The sequence below is a fragment of the Octopus bimaculoides genome, chromosome 20, assembly GCF_001194135.2.
Source record: "Octopus bimaculoides isolate UCB-OBI-ISO-001 chromosome 20, ASM119413v2, whole genome shotgun sequence".
Classification (NCBI taxonomy): Eukaryota; Metazoa; Mollusca; class Cephalopoda; order Octopoda; family Octopodidae; genus Octopus; species Octopus bimaculoides.
The window spans coordinates 44,927,193-44,947,062 of NC_069000.1; the positions used below are offsets into that span (position 1 = coordinate 44,927,193).

The 19,870-nt window shown below is 37.6% G+C and overlaps 1 protein-coding gene across 6 annotated transcripts in view; it reads left to right on the forward strand.

The window, feature by feature from the left end:
- LOC106870430 (inosine-5'-monophosphate dehydrogenase 1b) overlaps positions 1-19,870 on the forward strand; it is a 47,643-nt gene that overhangs the window by 22,348 nt on the left and 5,425 nt on the right. For 3 of the 6 annotated variants that reach the window (XM_014916502.2, XM_014916512.2, XM_052975163.1), the window contains exons 2-15: positions 1,376-1,474; positions 8,485-8,533; positions 9,552-9,653; positions 10,734-10,808; positions 11,499-11,705; positions 12,327-12,414; positions 13,057-13,159; positions 13,774-13,870; positions 14,629-14,719; positions 15,766-15,861; positions 16,628-16,771; positions 17,819-17,963; positions 18,143-18,286; positions 18,736-18,819. In XM_014916502.2, coding sequence (XP_014771988.1) covers positions 1,376-1,474; positions 8,485-8,533; positions 9,552-9,653; positions 10,734-10,808; positions 11,499-11,705; positions 12,327-12,414; positions 13,057-13,159; positions 13,774-13,870; positions 14,629-14,719; positions 15,766-15,861; positions 16,628-16,771; positions 17,819-17,963; positions 18,143-18,286; positions 18,736-18,819 — 1,524 coding nt within the window. Of the gene's footprint in view, positions 1-98; positions 237-788; positions 901-977; positions 1,088-1,375; positions 1,475-8,484; positions 8,534-9,551; positions 9,654-10,733; positions 10,809-11,498; positions 11,706-12,326; positions 12,415-13,056; positions 13,160-13,773; positions 13,871-14,628; positions 14,720-15,765; positions 15,862-16,627; positions 16,772-17,818; positions 17,964-18,142; positions 18,287-18,735; positions 18,820-19,870 lie in introns of those variants that run through there. The other 3 variants (XM_014916520.2, XM_052975162.1, XM_014916530.2) reach the window with 3 other exon arrangements.

The window sequence follows — 19,870 nt, forward strand, 5'->3', positions numbered from 1 at the left end:
ATATATATATCGTAGATACGTGTGGGTGTCAATTGTATCCACCTCCACGACCCACTTAAAATGAAATAAAAGACCAGGTCTTCCTACCCTCTCTTTAGTTCTATTCTGTCAGTCTGCGAGATTGGGTGAAGGAGGAGACTGAGAGAAAAATTCGAGAGAATATTTTAGGACTGGCCACGTTTTTAACCTGTTTTCCTTGGAACCACTATTAAACCCTTTTTCACTTCGATTCTCAGGTAACTTCTTTCTCTTTTCTTCGTCAATATCCTTATCGTCACCAATATTCACAAAAATGGCAAATACTCGTCCAATCTGTATACAACCAACAAAGGGGACCACACAACATTACATTCACCTAATTTACTAATAAATTAACATTTTTACATCAAATAATTACGAAGATTAATTAAAACGAGTCAATTACTGTTCTCGGTATATTTTTACAGACATACAAACGGTACACCTTAGGTTTTTTTGTAGACATTTGGGGAATTCCACGTGTTGTGTAAATAACACTTTATGGAGTCATTGAGAGAACCTGCGATTACCAAGATTAATTAAACCGCCTTAAGTACCGTGTTATAGTAAATTACATAAATACTATATTCTAGAATTTTTTTTGTAAATATTCTGGGAATCTGGCACCTCGTTTGTATGTGGTACTTAACATTTTGTGCCAACGGTTTGGTACATATTCTACATTTAATTTCACCTGCCTCTGATTGTGCATTCACTGCACACACACACACACACACACACACACACATATATACATATAATGTACGCAGAATGATATGTACATATAGTTGTATAATGCAATGTACATATACTTGTATAATGTAATGTACATATGGTTGTATAAATTTTACACAAACACACGCAGATACAAGCACTATATATGTAAATATGCACCCTTGAGATTCCTTTATTTAATTATGCTGAAGCAGTAATTTTTAGCGCGTTAACCACAGAGGCCAGCCAAACAGCCTCTATCACTAACCTTGTTTAAGTCGCCATATGTTGTATCGAAATTATATTTTAATTAATTCGCAGCGCATTTGCACATAAATTTTGGATAATTTAAAATGTAAGGTGTTAACACAAGCATACACACACACACATACATATATATATATTTATTTCTCCTCCACCACGATATTACTATAACCCTGCTACTGTCTACTATAGACTTGTGTTCACATTCACCCTTCTCTTGCGCTCACGCTGCTGTTACACATACTCAAGTCTATACACACTAACACACACACACCATCTGTGTAATGGATGGGGTATATCTACACAGCTATTTATATGTATAAATAACCGCATTGCTAGCTGGTTTCGTCTTTATTCATTCTGTATTTTATGCTTGCAGCATGGCTGACTACCTTATAACTGGTGGGATAGGTTATGTGCCTGATGATGGACTTACAGGAGCTCAGCTTTTTGGCAATGGAGATGGACTGACATACAAGTAAGCAATAAAATTCTTTCTTCCAGCTATTATTCTCTTGATTCTTCATCGAAACGACCGTTTTCCTTGCTTAATCTGTCCGTTAATTTTCGTCCCTCATGGCTCTCATCACGACTTTTATAACGTCAGACTTCATTCATGGACAAGAAGCGCGCTTCAACTTTTAACTGTATTTGTCGCATATTTTATTTTCCCTTCGAGTCTAAATTATTCCGATGTTGATAAAGAAAATAAACCGTTGACCTACTCCAATAAATACATTTGAATCTATCGATTTCCTTTGCTGTATATAGTTGGCGTGGTGCCTAGTCAGAAATTAACACGTGCTCTTACTCCATTATACAGGCTTAAATGAAAATTATATAGGCATTCTTTCTACACAAACACACACACACACAAATACAAACAACCTTTCCTAGCGTCATCAGGTTGAGGACCAGCCTCTATTACGTTCTTTGGTCGGGACTGAATGCTGATCATGAAATTTTTGTGACAAAATTCAAACTATTTTCCCGTTGTCTTCGTTTCATCTTCTTCCCCGGTTTAGTCAAATTCTTAGAGAAGAAAGAAGAACCGTTCCAGTATTTGATTTATCAACTCCGAAAGAATAAAAGGCCAAGTTTACTTGAATAGAATTTGAACAAAGACGGGTTTTCAATGACTCGCGTTTAAGGAGGGAAATCATGCGGAAGAGACTATACCAGTCAGCCAAACTTTAGTTTTTTTGCTTAACCCAGACCATGCATGACAGCACGACATCAAAGATGATACGACTATGATCATGTCGTTTTGGAGACATTTTACACATGCTAAATGAACGTACTTTTAGGCATACGCCTATTGATTAGACAACATTTGGGCGAGGGCTGTGCACTTGGCGGCCAAAGTGACATCTCTTAGACCTGTGGGTTTCCTTGATTGATTCTAGTTGGAGGTTCTTTATCAAGACGACTGCATAATTCATATGTGTACTATATATATATTATATATACGCGCACGCACGTTTTTAAATGTCATTTCACATTCTCTTATGTAAACTCCTTCCCAGTGATTGTAAACTGTCCCTGTGATGTTCCCTTATCTTATGCCCCTGTGGCAGGGGCGGACTGAGCCGTCGATCAATCGGACACTGCCCGAGGGCCCGCTCTCCACGTTTTAACTCTTTGATATCAATTCTAAGGGGCCCCGTGAACAGTTATGCCTGAGGGCCCTTAATACTCTGAATCCGCCCCTGCCCTGTGGCAAATAAAAGAAATTAACGTATGTATAAAAAAAAATGTGCTATGGCTGTACTTCTTGCCAACCACGAGTCTCTTTAGAGGCCTCGTTAACATTATTAATAATTTTAATTTGTTTTCATTTGTAAAAGATATATTTAGCTGCTATTTCTAACCGTCCGAGGCTCTCCCCATAACTTCTCAGTATTCTCTTTTAGTTTTTTTTCTTAATTTTGTAAACATTAATTCTAATTACATAATTCCTAATAATCCAACAAGCTTCGTATTAAAACATTTCTTGTTCAGGTTCTCTCAGGGAAAAGCTAATTATAAATAGAACTTGATGCTCCTTAATTAGTCATGAAAGTTGGCACATTAGAAAACATGTCAAGTTCATGCTTTTTCTTAGGGTTATTGCTGACAAAGCTGTAAAGAGGAATAGAATGGAAAATTTTCGGAGGGTACCTCGCTTTTACGGTCCCAAATTCAAGTCAGTTTCGTAGTTAGTTTCTTAGGGGCTGAGGTGCCGTTAGTTCATTTTTTATTTTATTTTTAGCTTCGTTAATTGATAGGTCAGTGTGTGTGTGTGTGTGAACTGTTAATCGACTAATTTGGATTTAGGATCGTAAAAACAAATATATACTTATGTTTTTCCACCTCAGAATCGTAATAACCGCTCTATGAAAAGGAATAATCTTAATTAGTTTTAGTAATCACAAGTTCCGTTATTGTCTCATAAAAGACTATTTACGCCACATCTGTGGAACCTATCCCATCTGCCGTTTTGATATTTGTATTATTCATTTAGGTACAATGATGATTTATTTGTAAATTATGTGAATGTATCATGCTGCTTCGACAACTACATTCTTTTTGTAAGGTTTTGGTTTTTATCACGAACAGAACTTCAGTCACAATGAGCCGAAACCTGCGCCTTTTTCATATACGAAACACCAGTTGATTTTTTGGCCTTGACAAAGAATAAAACAAACACACTTGAAATCTGATACGGAAGTTTGTTTTTGTTTTTTTGTATGCTGCTAAAATATATTTTAGGAATGTGAAGAGGCGTAGGAGTGGCTGTGTGGTAAGTAGCTTGCTTACCAACCACATGGTCCCGGGTTCAGTCCCACTGCGTGGCATCTTGGGCAAGTGTCTTCTACTATAGCCTCGGGCCGACCAAAGCCTTGTGAGTGGATTTGGTAGACGGAAACTGAAAGAAGCCCGTCGTATATATGTATATATATATATGTATGTATGTGTGTTTGTGTGTCTGTGTTTGTCCCCCCAACATCGCTTGACAACCGATGCTGGTGTGTTTATGTCCCCGTAACTTAGCGGTTCGGCAAAAGAGACCGATAGAATAAGTACTAGGCTTCTAAAGAATAAGCCCTGGGGTCGATTTGCTCGACTAAAGGCGGTGCTCCAGCATGGCCGCAGTTAAAAGACTGAAACAAGTAAAAGAGACTTAATAGAAACTAGAAACTACGGTGATAATTGGTTGATCAGAAACTTAACCCTTTTGTTAACAATCTTTTTTTGAAATATTGCCTTTGTTTCGATTTATTTCGAGAATAATTAAGAATTTAGTGAAATAACTTTAAAAATTCCCCATCATTTATGTCCCAAACACCAAAGATGTTTTTAATTTAGATAACTTTAAACCTTTCGTTACTCAATTTCTATTGAAACCCACTGCATTTATTTCAGTTGATTTTGAAAGTAATGAATATAGTAGAATAAATTTCGTTATAAAGTTGATGCTTGATACATAATTAACCAAAAAAGGTTAAACTGTTACTTAAGTGGGTTTTTTTATACATTTTCAACCAAGAATATAGTTGATACACAGACCTACTTATATTACTGGTATTTCTCCCATTGACTCTTGTGGTATGATGATGCCATGCAAAAAACACTGACAACTGTGCATCTTAAAAAGCACACAGTACACTCAGTAAAGTGGTTGGCGTTAGGAAGGGCATACAGCTTTAGAAGCCAAGCCAAAACGGACAATGGAACCTGGCACAGCTCTTGGCCATGCCAGCTCCTGTCAAATTCTCCAACCCAAAATGGAAAATGGACGTTAAATGATGATGAATCCAATCAGCGCTTCAAAATATGGCCACCCAACAGATTGGCATTGAATCTCTCCTTCACAGACAAGCTCTTTTCTCTCTGTCATGTGCTGCAGCAGTAACCTCTATTCCTCAGATCTGTTGACCAATCTCCTATAACTGCCACTCAGGCCCATTCATTTTTTCCTCCCTTTCATTACTTGTATTGTCTGCCCTTTTTGATCCTCCTGCTAACCCCTGATCCTTGTGACTTGGCTCCCTATTTTAACCTGCAGTTGTTGGCTTGAAATCACATCTCCACTTCCACCACTACAACAACTACACATTCAACCATGTCTACCCACCACCATCAGGGCATTTACACAACCACCACCATCAAAGTTAGCAAATTGATTTTCCTCTACAAATGATCAGTGTTGCTCTTTGATTAATTGATTGGTATGGATTAACTATTGATCGGCATTGACAGTTTTGTGCACACTTTGTTAAACCAATATCTCACTCTTTTCTTGCTGTTTTTGATGTCTGGAGGAGACGATTTGTGGATGCGTTTGATCAGGACTTTTGATAACGGAAATGCTATAAAAAAAATTTGTGAGACCTGATTTGAGTATCGGCCAGCTTTATTGAACAGTTGATGATCAATATTGATCAATAGCTCGATATCAGTTTGGAAATTTCAGATATTATTGTCTGGTGTTAGAATATCCAAACTTTTCTTTGCAATGAACAATTGCCATCTCTTTACAAAGCGTCTGTGTTCTTCTGAGTACTTCTGGCATATCTAGGATGGCTGCTTTAAATGCTAAAGGGTAAAGGACCCATCACAGCTAATTAGGGACAGCTCTTTGATACAAAATAGTTAAATGCATCTCAATGTGGACATTTGAAGAATATTTGACAAATGGTTGATTTCAGGATGTGGTTCTTGTCATAAGATGTTCCAAATTATTAAGGCGTTGAAGGATTCAAATCCTGCAGAAGTTGACGTTCCCCTACATTCTTTTGGCCACCTCTGCTGTATGGTCTTAGATTTGAGGGGCAAGCGCTTAACTTATTTACTATCACGAACACAACCAAGTTCTTGGGTGCCTTAAGCAGAATTAATTTTGTTGCAAATATTAGTGTTCAGTTTCATGGTTCCCTTTCATATCTTACCGTTCCTGCAGACATTGCCCTGCTGTGAGGTCACTAGCAGACATCTGGTGACATATTGGCAGTTGTTGGGTGACATCAGGTGACCTGCTGATTTATGCTCAGCAGTCCCAGGCACTTCACCTCTTCCTCACCTGATTCCATATCAAGCACATTGCCCAAATTCTTCATCTGCAGAAATGCATCCTTGCTATCTACACGTGTTTCTCTCCAACAACCACTAACTTGCAGATATAATTCAAACTGCACATTATTAACCCGCACCTCCTAACTTCCACCAACTAACCAGGTGTTTCTGTCACTCTTCAGTTAATGAGAGTGTAGGTAGACTATAATCACCACTACCACTTGACTATTGTTCTCTAACAATTTATACTTTATTGCCACGTGTGCTTTGCTGTGTGTGTGCGTGGTTTATGTGGCCAACACACCTGGGTGGATAGGCTCCATAAAAAACTGGGAGCGAATAGCTTAGATCAGGTATAAACCAAAGGTGAAATCGTAACTAAAACAGCCACCCTCAGCCGTAAAAAGACATGCTGTGCTATAAGGGTTGTCGATGGCGGGTCTTAAAAGCAAACACGTGTGTTCCATGCTGACTGAACTTGACATTAATATGCAAAACACCTTATCTGATGATTTATGTGTGTACCACGACGACGACGGTGGTGGTGGTGGAGTAGTTAGGTTTCAACTCCCACCTTGAAGCGATAAAGTTTCTCTATAAATACAGTTGGTTCCACTGCTGGCAAGGTGCCAAACCAAGGTTACTCTTACTCACCTGTTGGCTTAGTTTCATCTTTCCCAATTTAGCTGTCTTACTAATACAAATGTACCTGCTACATTCTGTATGTTCTTCCTCATTCACAGCTTCACGTGAAATGCTTTCAATAATGAGTGTTCGTTAAAATATCTGTACTTTTCTTTTTTTTTTTTTTTTTTTTTTTTTTTTTTTTCTTGTTCATTCCATTGCTCCTGCCTGTCAAACATACTTAGACAAAGATATATATATATTTCTATATATATGTATATGTATATATATCTATATATATATATATAATTATATGAAGGAGATAGTTAATATGTATTTGTAGAAATGCGAAAACTAACCCAACCACATTTTACAGGTGTAGAAATGTTTCAACTGCAAACGCACAGACTGCACCGGTTCAAACCATGATGGTAACTGGAAAAAACCAGTAAAATATTAGCTACGCGAGGGTCTTGTTACCACCTGTCTAACTTAGTTAGCGCTGCACTAATGGCCTTATGAAATTAGAGCTTTTTCTGCCTCAGCATATATGTTCACCTAACCAGCAGGGTGGCACCATTTAAAAGCTAAAATGATGGAAAGTGCATTGTGGAAAGCGATGTACAACATCATCTGATAGGATATATATATATATATATGTATATATAAAATGTGTATGTATGTATAAAAATCATTTTAATGTGTTTCCATATTTGCATGGATCAGATGACTTCTTTTTTTTTTTTTTTTATTAAGGCAGATTTCTCTGTCTGGATGCTCTACCTGTCACTAACCTTCACTTGTTTCCCTATGTGTGGGCTGTTTCTGCTGAATACAGAATGAACAATATTGCTTGTATAACAGTTGCTCATTCACAATTATTATATGATGTCAAGGTGACCCACACACATATATTGGGCTTCTTTTAGTTTCCGTCTACTAAATCCACTGACAAGCCTTTGGTTGGCTCAGAGCTATATAGTACAAGACCCTTATTCAAGGTGTGCCGTACTGTGGGATTGAACCTAAAACCACATGGTCCATCGTTGCCTACATTTATGTCCATTTTCCATGTTGGCATGGATTGGACGATTTGACCGGAACTGGCCAGCCGGGGAGCTGTCCCTACTCCAAATAACTGTTTTGGTATGCCTTCTAAGCCTGGATGCCCTTCCTAATGCCAACCACTTCAGAGTGTGCCGGGTGCTTTTAACGTGCCACCAGCATGGGCACGTTGACATAGTACCGGCATAAGTGCACTTTGGGTAGCAGATGTCTTAACCGTACACCCAGCAGCATGATGGGTTAAACTAACACTAAACTGGCAGCAGAAGTGAGCAGCAAACCGATTTAGTAACAGGTCACACACACACACTTTTTCTCTCTCTCTCTCTTTCTCTCTTTCTCTCTCTCTTTCTCTCTCTCTCTCTCTCTCTCTCTCTCTCAAACACTCACTCACCCACCCTGCCAATCCCACTCACTTGGAGTAACTGATGTATGAGATCAACCAGTGCTTAGGTGTGTTGGCATTCACCATTCCTATGAAGAACAGAACTGTCTGCTAGCAGACTTAACCATGTGCCAAAGAATTGGTGAAGGGTGTTGCCTCTGCTGGGTTTGGTGAGGATGTTGGCTAATTGCAGGATCGTTGCCACATGAAATGGCTGTAAATGTGTATTGCCATCATTCTCTTACTTGGTCCCCATCTCTGTCTGTTTGTCTGTCTGTCTATAAATAAGCGAATACATTATTGAACTTTCTGGTCTCATTAAAATTATTCTTTTTTTTTTTTTTTTTTTTTTATTCCAGTGACTTTTTAATTCTTCCAGGTTTTATAGATTTCACAGCAGATGCAGTGGTAAGTTTTGCCTCTTCTATCATTAAGTTATTTCATAGATCAACCTATTTTCTTTTGAATCCATTAATCTCATTCTATCAATATTTTACAAATGTATCAATGGGGGGAACCTTTTGGGATTTGCTAGAAATAAGTCAAATCACTCCCAAATTACAACACTTGTTGTTGTTGTCAGTGTTGCCATTCTTTTAGCATCTACTTTTCCATGCTTGTATGGGTTGGGTGAAATTTGAGGCAGATTTTTCTGTGGTTGGATGCCGTTCCTGACAGCAGTCTTCACCCACCACCAAGCATAATATTTCCCCATTGTTAGACAAGTTTACATAAAAGATTAGAAACAAAACACTGCTTGTATGATGGTGATGTTCTTTTACAACCACCTCATGTGATGTGAAGATAAGGACGGACACACACACACATACACACATAACAATTAAAGATTCACAAAGCAGTGATGATTTTAATATGGATATGTACAATTATACTTAATTGCTGCTTTTTTGTGCATCTATTAATTCTAGTTTGACAAAGCTTTGCACACAAGTGTTTTATTTGCTGTTTAAATGAAAGAACAGTATTTTTTAGTGGGCTGTGAGCAGTCGATTTCCTGTGCATTGCTGATGAGGTTTAACAACACAGAAACAGGTTTTTAACAGCTTAGTGATGGTTCAGCTCGGTCTTTTTACACACACATTGTTTATTAGAATTTCTCTACAGTTTTTGCTGCAAAATGGTCTTTCCACATTTCAGTGCAGATGACCATATTAAACATAATTGTGTATACACACACACGCACATGATGGGCTTCTTTCAGTTTCCATCTACCAAATTTACAAACACAGTTTTAGTGAACCAAGGCTGTAGTAGAAGATACTTGCCCAAGATGCCACGCAGTAGGGCTGAACCCTAATCCATGTGGTTGGGACACAAATTACGCAACCCCACTGCGACATCTGCTCTATTGTTGTTGATAATTAAAACCCAGTGGTTATAGTGTTTGTCTTTTTTTCCTCTGCAGGAATTAACTTCTGCTCTGACCAAGAAGATCACGCTGAAGGCACCTTTAGTGTCGTCACCAATGGACACAGTCACCGAGTCTCAAATGGCAATTGCTATGGCGGTATGTATATCTGAGATAATTTATTGGTTGTTTGGTTGAATCCTTCGGTATTTAAACTGACCATTTGCAGCCCAAATAATCAACCTGCTTTATGTTCAGCCTGGCCAGATCCAACATCTTACCCCTACCCTACAATATCATTCTAATAATACACAACCACATAATTGAAATTTCAAAGCTATGAGATAATGCATGATTAATTCAAAACAATGTGAATAAATTAAATATTATATTTGACAGAATAATTTGAATTCTAAAGGATTGTTTGGTTCGTAGCAAGGTTGTTGTTAGAATGTATGATGAGATGAAAGATTGATAGAATGGAACGAAATAAATTTCTAATTGTGCATTGTTTGAATAAGTTGTTTGCATTGAGTTACATTGTTCCTTTTGTGTGTGTGTGTATGTACATATGCACGCATATATGTATATATATATCTGTGTGTGTGTATGTACATATGCATGCATATATATATATATATATATATCTGTGTATGTGTGTGTATATATTTATATACATTTTTTCTTTTTTCTTTTTTTTTTTACTTGTTTCAGTCATTGGACTGCGGCCATGTTGGGACACTGCCTTGAAAGGTTCAATCACAAATTAACCCCAGTGTTTATTTTTTTAATCTTGTATTAATTCTATTAGTCTCTTGCCAAACTGCTAAGTTACACGGATGTTAACAAACCAACACAAGTTGTCACGTGGTGGTGGGATACACACACAATCTATACGATAGGATTCTTTCAGTTTCTATCTACCAAATCCACTCAAGGCTTTGGTCAGCCCAAGGCTATAGTAGATGCTTACCCCAGGTGGTGGTCGTGGCTGGATTACTTTTTTACCCAAGTTCTCTTGGTGTGTGTCTGTAGGAGTTGGGGAAAGACGTCGGTGAAAGTGACTCAAGTGAGAGGAAGTGATGCCTGGCAGTACAGAAAGGGCACATGTGCATTTGTTTAATAAAACTGGATTGAGAGATTTCTTTGACTGTTTTGGATGGTGAAACATTTTGAGTTTTTGTAATCCTCATTCCTAGGTGGAATTTGATCTTAATTAATTAATTTGTCTGTTTCTAGCTGTGTGGTGGTGTAGGCGTGATACATCATAATTGTACACCACAATTCCAAGCAAACGAAGTGCGTAAAGTTAAGGTAAGCTTTACTTTGACACCTTTGTCCTCCTCCTCTTATCATTTCGTGTCTGTCTTCTATGCTGGTGTGCAACAGGACCCAATGGGTTGGAGCTCAAAATCTCGGTTTTGCTGTCTCCGTTTTGGCTTGCTTTCTATGACTAGATGCTTTCCCAGTGTGAACCATTTTACTGTGATAAGGGTTCTCTTTTCGTGGCACCAGCATTAGTGTGCTCCTTCTAAAGTTGTAGAATATCCAAGATTCACATACACGTGTATATATACATGCATATCATTTAATCATTTTAACATTCATTTTCCATGTTTGCATGAGTTGGATGGAATTTGTCGAGACAGTTTTTCCATGTCTGGATGCTTGTCCTGTCTCCAACCTTCACCTTTTCAAGTAATATATTTCCTTATACCTGACCCGATCTTCGCAGAAGGATGGAAACGGACAATGCCACTGTGTGCCAGTGATGCTTGTTTTGATATTGCATGGTGTCAAAATGAGGATGCATTATCACATGCAGATGTGTGTTAACATGTATGCACAACAGGCTTCTTTTAGTCTCCATTTACTCAGGCTTTGGTCAGCCCAAGGGTGTAGACGATCCTGAAACTACTTAACCATCCACCCATATCTATATTCATCAGAATATTTAAATTTTATTTACTCATTTTTGCTTAATTTCAATAATTCTATTTCCAGAAATACGAGCAAGGTTTCATTCTTGATCCAGTTGTGATGTCACCTCAACATACAGTACGAGATGTTGTGGAAGCAAAAAAGAAATTCGGTTTCTCAGGTATTCCAATCACTGAGAATGGTAGCATGGGGCAGAAACTGGTTGGTTTGGTCACGCAGAGAGACATAGATTTCTTAACACCTGATGAATATCATACAAAACTTCAAGATGTAAGTGTAATAAAATAAAGCTACTCGTTTTGTTATTGTTTCACACACACACACACACACACACACTTGTGCTCTTTCAATGTCTAACACATGGACACACATGTTCACCCTCTCACTTTTTTTCCACACTTAAAGGCAGTTTACAAATTATCTTAGGGCTGGTGTTTCGATCAACGGCTGTTTCAGCTGTTATAAACTCTGACATGTTAGTAGCTAAAAGAGGGGCACATCACATAAGGCAGCCAATGACTTCCCTAATGGTAGTTTTATACCTTATTGTGTTTAAAGCCCATCATCTCTGAAGAGCAAGAATCCCCGTGTCTCATTCCTTAAACTGCATCATATTATGAGATACACTGGTAGTGCAGGGTTGCTATAATGCAGGGCTGGTTGAAGCTTTGGTGGGGGTCACTGGCTTTTGCAGATGCCACTTACTGCCTTATCAGTAGCTAGCATCTGCATTTGTTTCACAGAAGGACAGTTGTGGTTTTGGGACATTGGAAAAATTCCAACCTGGATATAGGGTGGGTGTGGTCTTGGTGAGGGCCAGTTGTACCTTGTGTTAGGCTGCTTGAGAGCCTCTGTATCTAAAGTTTTTTTGTTTTTTTTTCCCTTTGACAGGTGATGACCAGATATGAAGACCTTGTTGTTGCCTTTGAGGGACTCACTCTGAAAGAAGCCAACCAAATTCTACAGAAGAGCAAAAAAGGTATTTTCACTGAACCAAAATTTAGATCATTTTAACCCTTCAGCATTCAGATTTCTCTGTCAAATGTAATTCTTATTCTACATTGTTTTGAATTAATCAAACATTAATCTCATGGCTTTGAGATTTCAATGTTTAGTTTATTTGTAGAATGACATTGTAGGGTAGGTCTGATAGGCTGGATCTGATTGGTTTCAGTTTAAAACAAAATATTTGGGCTGAATATAGCTTGTTAAACTCTTTTGTTTTCAAATTGACCATATCTGGCCAGCCTCTCATACCTTGCCTACAATGTCATTCTAAAAATAATCACATCATTGAAATCTCAAAGCTATGAGATAATGCAGGATTATTAATTCAAAACAATGTGAATAAATAAGCATTACATTTAACAGGGTTAAAACAGGAGGTTTGTAATGTAGAACCAGCAGTCCTGTGTGGTGGATACCAAAACAGGTAAACATCTGTGTATACCATTACAATAAAATTCTTCTTTTATAGAATGTTGGATATAAAAGATTTATGAAATGATTTTTTTTTTTTTTTAAATACCTGAGCGCAGTTTGCTGTTAATTAGGATTAATGCTGGTGTAACGGGTCTCTGTTTAATAAAACCGATTAAAAGACCTCTGTTCTCGTCTGTAGGCAAATTACCAATTTTGAATAAAGAATCTGAGCTGGTAGCATTGATAGCACGTACAGACACAAAGAAGAACCGAGAATTTCCACTTGCTTCGAAAGATGACAAGTAAGTGTTTTTTTAATGTCCGTGTGTGTGTGTGTGTGTGTGTGTGTAGGTGTAGGTGCTGATTAGTTAAACATTTCACTTCTGGACCTGAGAGTCTTGAATTTTGTCCTGCTCTATGGAACATAAGGCAAGTGTCTCCTACTATAGCTCTGTGCTGACTGAATCCTTGTGGGTGGATTTAGTAGAGAAACCTAAAGAACCTCTTTGCATATATATGTTTGTGTCCTGTTTTGATAGTTGCAAACAAGCATAATGGTCATACAAACATCCTTCATATTCAATTTTCCATGGAAACCTGTTTGGCTGTAGAGAAATATTACTTTGCTTGGAACCAGCCGAGGGTTAATGATAGGAAGGGCATCTGGCTATAGAAAATCTGTTTCATCAGATTTTATCTGACCCATGCAAGCATGGAAAAGTGGATGTTAAAATGGTGTGGGTGTGTCAAAATGAATCTCTTTTGCTGTCAGGAAAGGAGCTTTTTTTTCTTATCTACCTTAGATCAGGAATGTTCTGGAATGGGTTACTATCAAAATCTCTCAGCTATAAACCTTATTTTGTTAACATTCTTGTAAGTCTTTCTAAAAAATATCTTTTTTGTTTCTTCTTTGTAGGAAACAACTTCTTGTAGGTGCTGCAATAAGTACACAGGATAGTGACTACAGTAGACTGGAGCAACTTGTCCAAGCCGGAGTAGATTTTATTGTTTTGGTGAATATTCTTATTACTATGGTACCCTGGCATCTCCAAGTGGATGCGCTACTGCTAACCAAAAGTCATTAAGGGTGGCGAGCTGGCAGAAACGTTAGCACACCGGGCAAAATGCTTAGCGGTATTTTGTCTGCCGTTATGTTCTGAGTTCAAATTCTGCCTTTCATCCTTTCGGGGTCGATTAAATAAGTACCAGTTACACACTGGGGTCGATATAATTGACTTGATCCGTTTGTCCCTTGTGTGTAGCCCCTTGTGAGCAGTAAGGAAATAAGAAGTCATTAAGGATGTTGGCAGCTCTTGATTGGGTATTGGAGGTGGTGGTCTGTTGGCCACAATTTTCTGTTCTCTTTCAAAGTATTATGGCCTACATTTCTAAGGTATTGGCATGGCTGTGAGGTTAAGAAGTTTGCTTCTCAACCAGCAGCACTCCATGACATCATGGGCAAGTGTTTATATGTTTCCATGTGTTTGTGCTGTATAAAAGTAACAAACCAGAGACGGTGGTGGTGTTCACTTCTGTCAACAAATTGTTTGCTTGCTTTGTACCCTCAAAGATGTGTAATTCCTTACTTGGAAAAACAGATAAGGGTTAGCAACAAGAAGGGCAGCCATCTGTAAAACAATGCCTCAATAATGTATTCATCTAACTCTTGCTATCCTGGAAAGAGATGTAAAAACAACAATTTATATTTTATTGCTTTCTAAACCTAAATTTTTCTCTGTATTTATTAATTTATTCCGGAAACTTCTTTCAGGATTCTTCCCAGGGAAATTCCATTTTCCAAATCAATATGATCCGGGCAATCAAACAAAAGCATCCGGAACTACAAGTTGTTGGTGGAAATGGTAGGTTTAAACGTTTTTTTCCCCATATTCTTGGTTCCACATCAGTTATTTTCTAAGGGGTGGTGAGTGACTAAACCAGTTCCCTCACCTGGATTGCCAGCTGAGGTGGGTGTTGTTGACACTCTGCAGGCCCCAAAACAAGACTTGTCAAAGGATGGCTAAGCTGATTGTGAGCCAATGGCTGTCACATTAATGGGATCACATAAAATCATCCTGTACATGGGCTGGCAAACCATGCAGCTGACCCATGACCATAAAAACTCCCATGAAAGACTGCTTTTAATAGAAAGTTGATGTGGTTAAGAACTTTGCTTTGTGACAACCACATGGTTTTAAGTTTTATCTTGCTGCATAGCAGCCTTTGGCCATCCAATATCTTGTGAATGCAATTTTAGGTATGTCCGTGTGCATTCATGTGTATGCTTTTGCATTGTCATTGTGTGAGCAAAAATGACAATTTACAATTGTCGCAATGTCCTGTAGCTGTGCGGCTTTGTTGTGTGTAAAACCCAGTGAGAATAACCTACTTGAGTTGAAAAACCAGTAAGGTTTGTCTGCACCACAATCAACAGGTCTACTATCTGAATAGACTGATGATTCTTTGTTTATTTCTGATAATGAGCCATTGCACTTGAAATATAAAGGTTATTAAATTTACTCTTTTTCCAGTATTTTAACTCGCTCCCCATCTTTACGTATTTTGTTCTGCAGTTTTTTAGGTAGTTTATTTTAGTACAAGTGTGTGTGTGTGTGTTTAAAAAGTTTATTTCCCTACTACATAGTTATGAGTTCAGTGTGTGTGTATTTGTAAGTGTTTATGTCTCGTCTTGATATTGCATGATTACTGTTAATATTCTGCAAAATATATCTGGCCAAGGGGAAATATCTTGTTTGGAAATAGATATGGGTTAGCAACAGGAAGGGTATCCAGCTGTAGAAAAAAATCTGCTTCAGATTGTCTGTTCCATGCAAGCATGGAAAAGTAGACATTAAAACAAGGATTTCTTTTTCTTATTTGAATATAATGGTAATATTTTTGTTTTCAGTGGTGACAGCTGCCCAAGCAAAAAACCTTATTGATGCTGGTGTAGATTCTTTACGTGTTGGTATGGGAAGTGGTTCCATTTGCATCACGCAGGAAGGTAAGTTGGTCATCCAGTAGTTTTAGATATTTGGAACCTGGGTTTACATAGTTTAGATCACTTTTAACCATTTAGCATTTTAATCTGCTATATCTAGCCTAAATAGTGTACCTGTATTGTGTTCAAATTCACCTGTTTTTCATGCCTGCCAATCAATGTCACTCTAAAAATGGGTCATAATATTGAAACTTCAAAGCTGAGATAATGCCCGATTTATTGAAAACTATTTGAACAAATAAGCATTACATTTGACAATAATCTAAATACAAATGGTTAAACTTCCCATTTTTAAAGTGATTTAAATTTAAAACCGTCTTTCAAAATATAAACTATTTGAACAAATATTTTAAAACTGTCCCTCAAAATATTTTAAACTACTTGAAAAAATAAGCATTACATTTGACAGTAATCAGAATACGAATGGTTAAACTTCCCATTTTTAAAGTGATTTGAATTTAAAACCTTCCTTCTATTCTAATCATCTGATTTATAATAATTATTTTAGTAAATTCACCATTTTCAAAATTAAGTAGAACTGTCAGTGTTCTTAACTATTTTTTATTAGCATATTTCTCTTGAAATCTTCTGTTTTTGTCTCTATTCAATTTTAAAATAAGAAAGAATTTAGTTAAGTACTTTTATTGAAATACAAAATTATTTTATGAATTTGTTATTTTCAACATTAATTAACACAAACCACAGTATATTTCTTCAGAAATATGGTACCAAAATGGGAAATAAACCTCTTCTGCATCTCTTCTCATAGTGATGGCTGTTGGTCGTCCTCAAGGGACAGCTGTATATAAAGTTGCTGAATATGCTCGACGCTTTGGTATACCTGTGATTGCAGATGGTGGGATTTCCACTGTTGGCCATTGTATAAAGGCTTTATCTTTAGGAGCATCGACTGGTAAGCCTTGGTCTTTTCCTTTTTTTTTATATTAAGTTTCTTTGAATGAAGAGGGTGTTGTATAATCATCTTGTCCCCATTTGCTTCATTGCCATCAACCTCCATCACTATGACCCTGGTGTCATTGTTCTCATCCCCACCACCCACAAGTCTACAAAAGAGCTTCTACATGAGTCACTTGAATTGCTAAAAAATGATATATAGGAGACTGGTGCAGACTTCTGGCTTGCCAGCCCTCAGTCAAACTGTCCAACACAGTTCAGTTTCGCTCTACCAAATCAACTTACAAGGTTTTGGTCAGCTCCAGGTTATAGTGGAAGACCCTTGCTAAGGTGCCACACTGTGGAACTGAAATCAAAACCATCTGATTGGAAAGTAAACTTCTTAATAACTGTGGTTGAGGAATTTTTGCAACCAAGTGCCAATATGCAACACCTTTGCTAAGTGTCTTCTTCCAAAGCCTTGTCAATGCATTTGGCTGACAGAAACGGAAGAGAAACCTCCTTGTGTGTGTGTATTCATCTCTCCTTGTGTTGATTTTGTGCTCTACTTTGCAAAGAAGTGTTACTGTTGTGCAAGTAGTACTGTTCACTTGTAATCTTATGCAATAACGCCTGGCTATTGTGCAGTTAGTGTTTGAAGGACTTGATAGGAAACATCTGCCATAAATGGATTTAATTTGATCCATGTAACCACAGGAAAGTGAATGTTAAAATGAGCATCATATGTGTATATAATGCATCATATATGCATTACATATATGTGAGTGTGTTTAATATATATATATCAGATCAGAAGATTGGAAAATTTTGAATTAATAATACCAAAAACATTTTTCTAAATCTCCTATTTTGATATTATTCTGCAGAAAATATTTCCCAATATTTTCAACTGTTATACCACAAACAAATAGAATATCTACATTCGGATTTAGAATACTGAAATAAGCGGATATGTTTTAAAGAGGACACAACCTGGATTTTAATTCTGTTTATCTTGTCATATTGGCGATTCATTTGTTTTCTCTTTTTTTTTTTCAACCTTTAGTAATGATGGGGTCATTACTTGCTGGTACCAGTGAGGCCCCTGGAGAATACTTTTTTGCCGATGGAGTTCGTTTAAAGAAATACAGAGGCATGGGATCACTCGATGCTATGGAGAAACACAAAAGTAGCCAGAGCAGATATTTTAGGTCAGTCAATATTAAATATTTCCACATGCAAACAAAATTGTTTCTGAGGCTTGTGAAGTGTGTGTGTTATATAAATGGGAAGAAGAGTGTATAAAAGTGCAGAAGGATGTGTGTTTCTACGTGTGTAGAAGTGTGCACAAATAAAAACCTATCTGACCGTCCTGCGTTTGTTCTTACAGTGAAAGTGATAAACTGAAGGTGGCCCAAGGTGTTTCAGGTTCAATTGTTGATAAAGGCTCCATTCATAAGTTTGTACCATATTTAATATCTGGTGTGCAGCATGGTTGTCAAGATATTGGTGCTAAAAGTCTTTCTGCATTGAGGTAAGTCTCTGTTATTCTTTTATTCAATAATTCCTGCCTAACCATTCTACAAAATCCAGAATTGTACTGATATACTGCAACTATTTACTTGACAACCTTTGTTTAACCCTTTAGTTTAGCATTTAAACTGTCAAAATCTGGCCTCTCACACCTACCCTCCAATACCATTCTAAAAATATACAATTGCATCATCTAAATCTCACAACTTCAAGATAATGCATGATTAATTCAAGTATTAAATTTGACAGAGTAATCTAAATGCTAATGGATTAAATGTGATACCAGGGCGGAGATTTGAATCTTTGCTAAACTAAATTTTTCAAATTTAATATATTGGTACTGTTGATGGCTTTTGGTCTTTTGTATCCTAATCAAATTTTTGCTTATTGAAATAGATGGCTTCATTAGTAATTTTACTCATTTTCAAGTGATGCAATTGAATTTTTCAGATCCATGATGTATTCCGGTGAGCTTAAATTTGAACGTCGGACGTCTGCTGCTCAAGTCGAGGGAGGTGTACATGGCTTGCATTCGTAAGTAATCTCTTCTTTCTCCCTTTCGTTTCTACTAACAAAATGAGTTGTTTTTTTATTGTGAAGTAGTAAGTGGAGTAGTCCTTGATATTGTTGACTTGTCTTTGGACATACTAACAAAATCCTTGCTAACATAAAATGTTTCATCTTTTAACATCCATTTTTCCATGCTTGCATCATTGAGGCGGAACAGGCAAGGTAACATCTTCCCATGGCTGACTGGACCAGTTTCCACAGAAGACTGGAAACAAGAGACCCTGCTTGTATGACGGTGATACTTGGTGTCCTGTTGTAAGGAGATATGCACACGCACTTCTTCCAGTTTCTATCTAGAATCTATTCACAAGGCCTCGATTGGCTTAGGGCTATATTAGAAGACACTTGCCAAAAAGTGTCACTGGATATGAAACCAGTGGTTTGAGAGGCAAACTTTTTAGTCACAAGGCTATACCTGTACCTACAGTCTTTCTTAATAGTAGAGAACATGAGATACGGAGAAAAATGGATCTCATCATCGTTTGACGTCCGTTTTCCGTGCTGGCATGGGTTGGATGGTTTGACTGGGGACTGGCAAGCCAGGAGGCCACACCAGGTTCCAATCTGATCTGGCAGTGTTTCTACAAATGGATGCCCTTTCTAATGCCAACCACTCCAAGAGTGACACTGGCATTGGCCATGTTAGGATGGTGCTTTTTATGTACCACCGGTATGGGGAGCCAGCCAGATGACACTGGCAACGACCCACACATGCATGGTGCTTATTGCGTGCCACCAGCTATTTATTGCAGATGGGGGGATTGGACACTTTGTCAAAAACTTAAACAGAATCACTGCTAGGTAGAAACTACATGGAAGCCCTCATTATGTATGTGCACCTTGCCACTTGTCTTGATTGGACACATTTTCACAGAAGACACACTGCTTGTACGTCAGTGCCACATGTCTAAACAAGGAAGCACAACCATACACATGCATGCGTACGTACATACAGACACAATGGGCTTCTTTCAGTTATTGTTTTTGAAAATCATTCAAAGGCATTGAGTTAGCA